Source organism: Alligator sinensis, unplaced genomic scaffold (assembly GCF_000455745.1).
Source record: "Alligator sinensis unplaced genomic scaffold, ASM45574v1 scaffold647_2, whole genome shotgun sequence".
In the NCBI taxonomy this organism is placed as follows: Eukaryota; Metazoa; Chordata; order Crocodylia; family Alligatoridae; genus Alligator; species Alligator sinensis.
In genome coordinates, this window is record NW_005841832.1 from 3,462,258 (window position 1) to 3,462,693 (window position 436).

Consider the following 436-nt stretch of genomic DNA (forward strand, 5'->3'; position numbering starts at 1 on the left):
CCGCCCCTGCGGCCCCTGGCCCCCCCACCCCTGCCAGTGCCCTCACTCCTGCCCCCCAGCCCCCTGCCCCGCCCCCCAGCCCTGCTGGTACCCCTCACTGCCCCCTAGCACTGCAAACCCCCACAGCCAGGCCTAGCCGTAGGGTGGAGGCTGGAGGGAAGTCAGCTGGTGACCAGACTCCTGGCATCACTGAAGCTCCAGCTCACATAACCCAGATCAATTGGGTGCCCAGAGACCTGTGCACGCATGTGGGCTGGGGAGAAGCTGGGGTAGGCAGAGGTAGGGTAGGGGCTGAGGCACCCCCAGGGGAGAGGGAAAGGTGGGGCCATTACGGTGAAGACATCCTGGCGGAGCTGGGGCTGCTCCACACAGGTTAGCCGGCGCAGCAGCAGGTCCATGATGGCCGATGTGCCGATGTGGCGAAGCAGCAGGCTCA

The 436-nt window shown here is 67.0% G+C and overlaps 1 protein-coding gene across 1 annotated transcript in view; it reads right to left on the reverse strand.

Moving 5' to 3' along the window:
* PPP6R1 (protein phosphatase 6 regulatory subunit 1) overlaps nt 1-436 on the reverse strand; it is a 23,310-nt gene that overhangs the window by 14,309 nt on the left and 8,565 nt on the right. Inside the window, 1 exon segment of the mRNA XM_025196710.1 lies at nt 333-436. This exon segment is cut by the window's right edge and continues 11 nt beyond it. Within this exon segment, the coding sequence (XP_025052495.1) occupies nt 333-436 (104 nt within the window).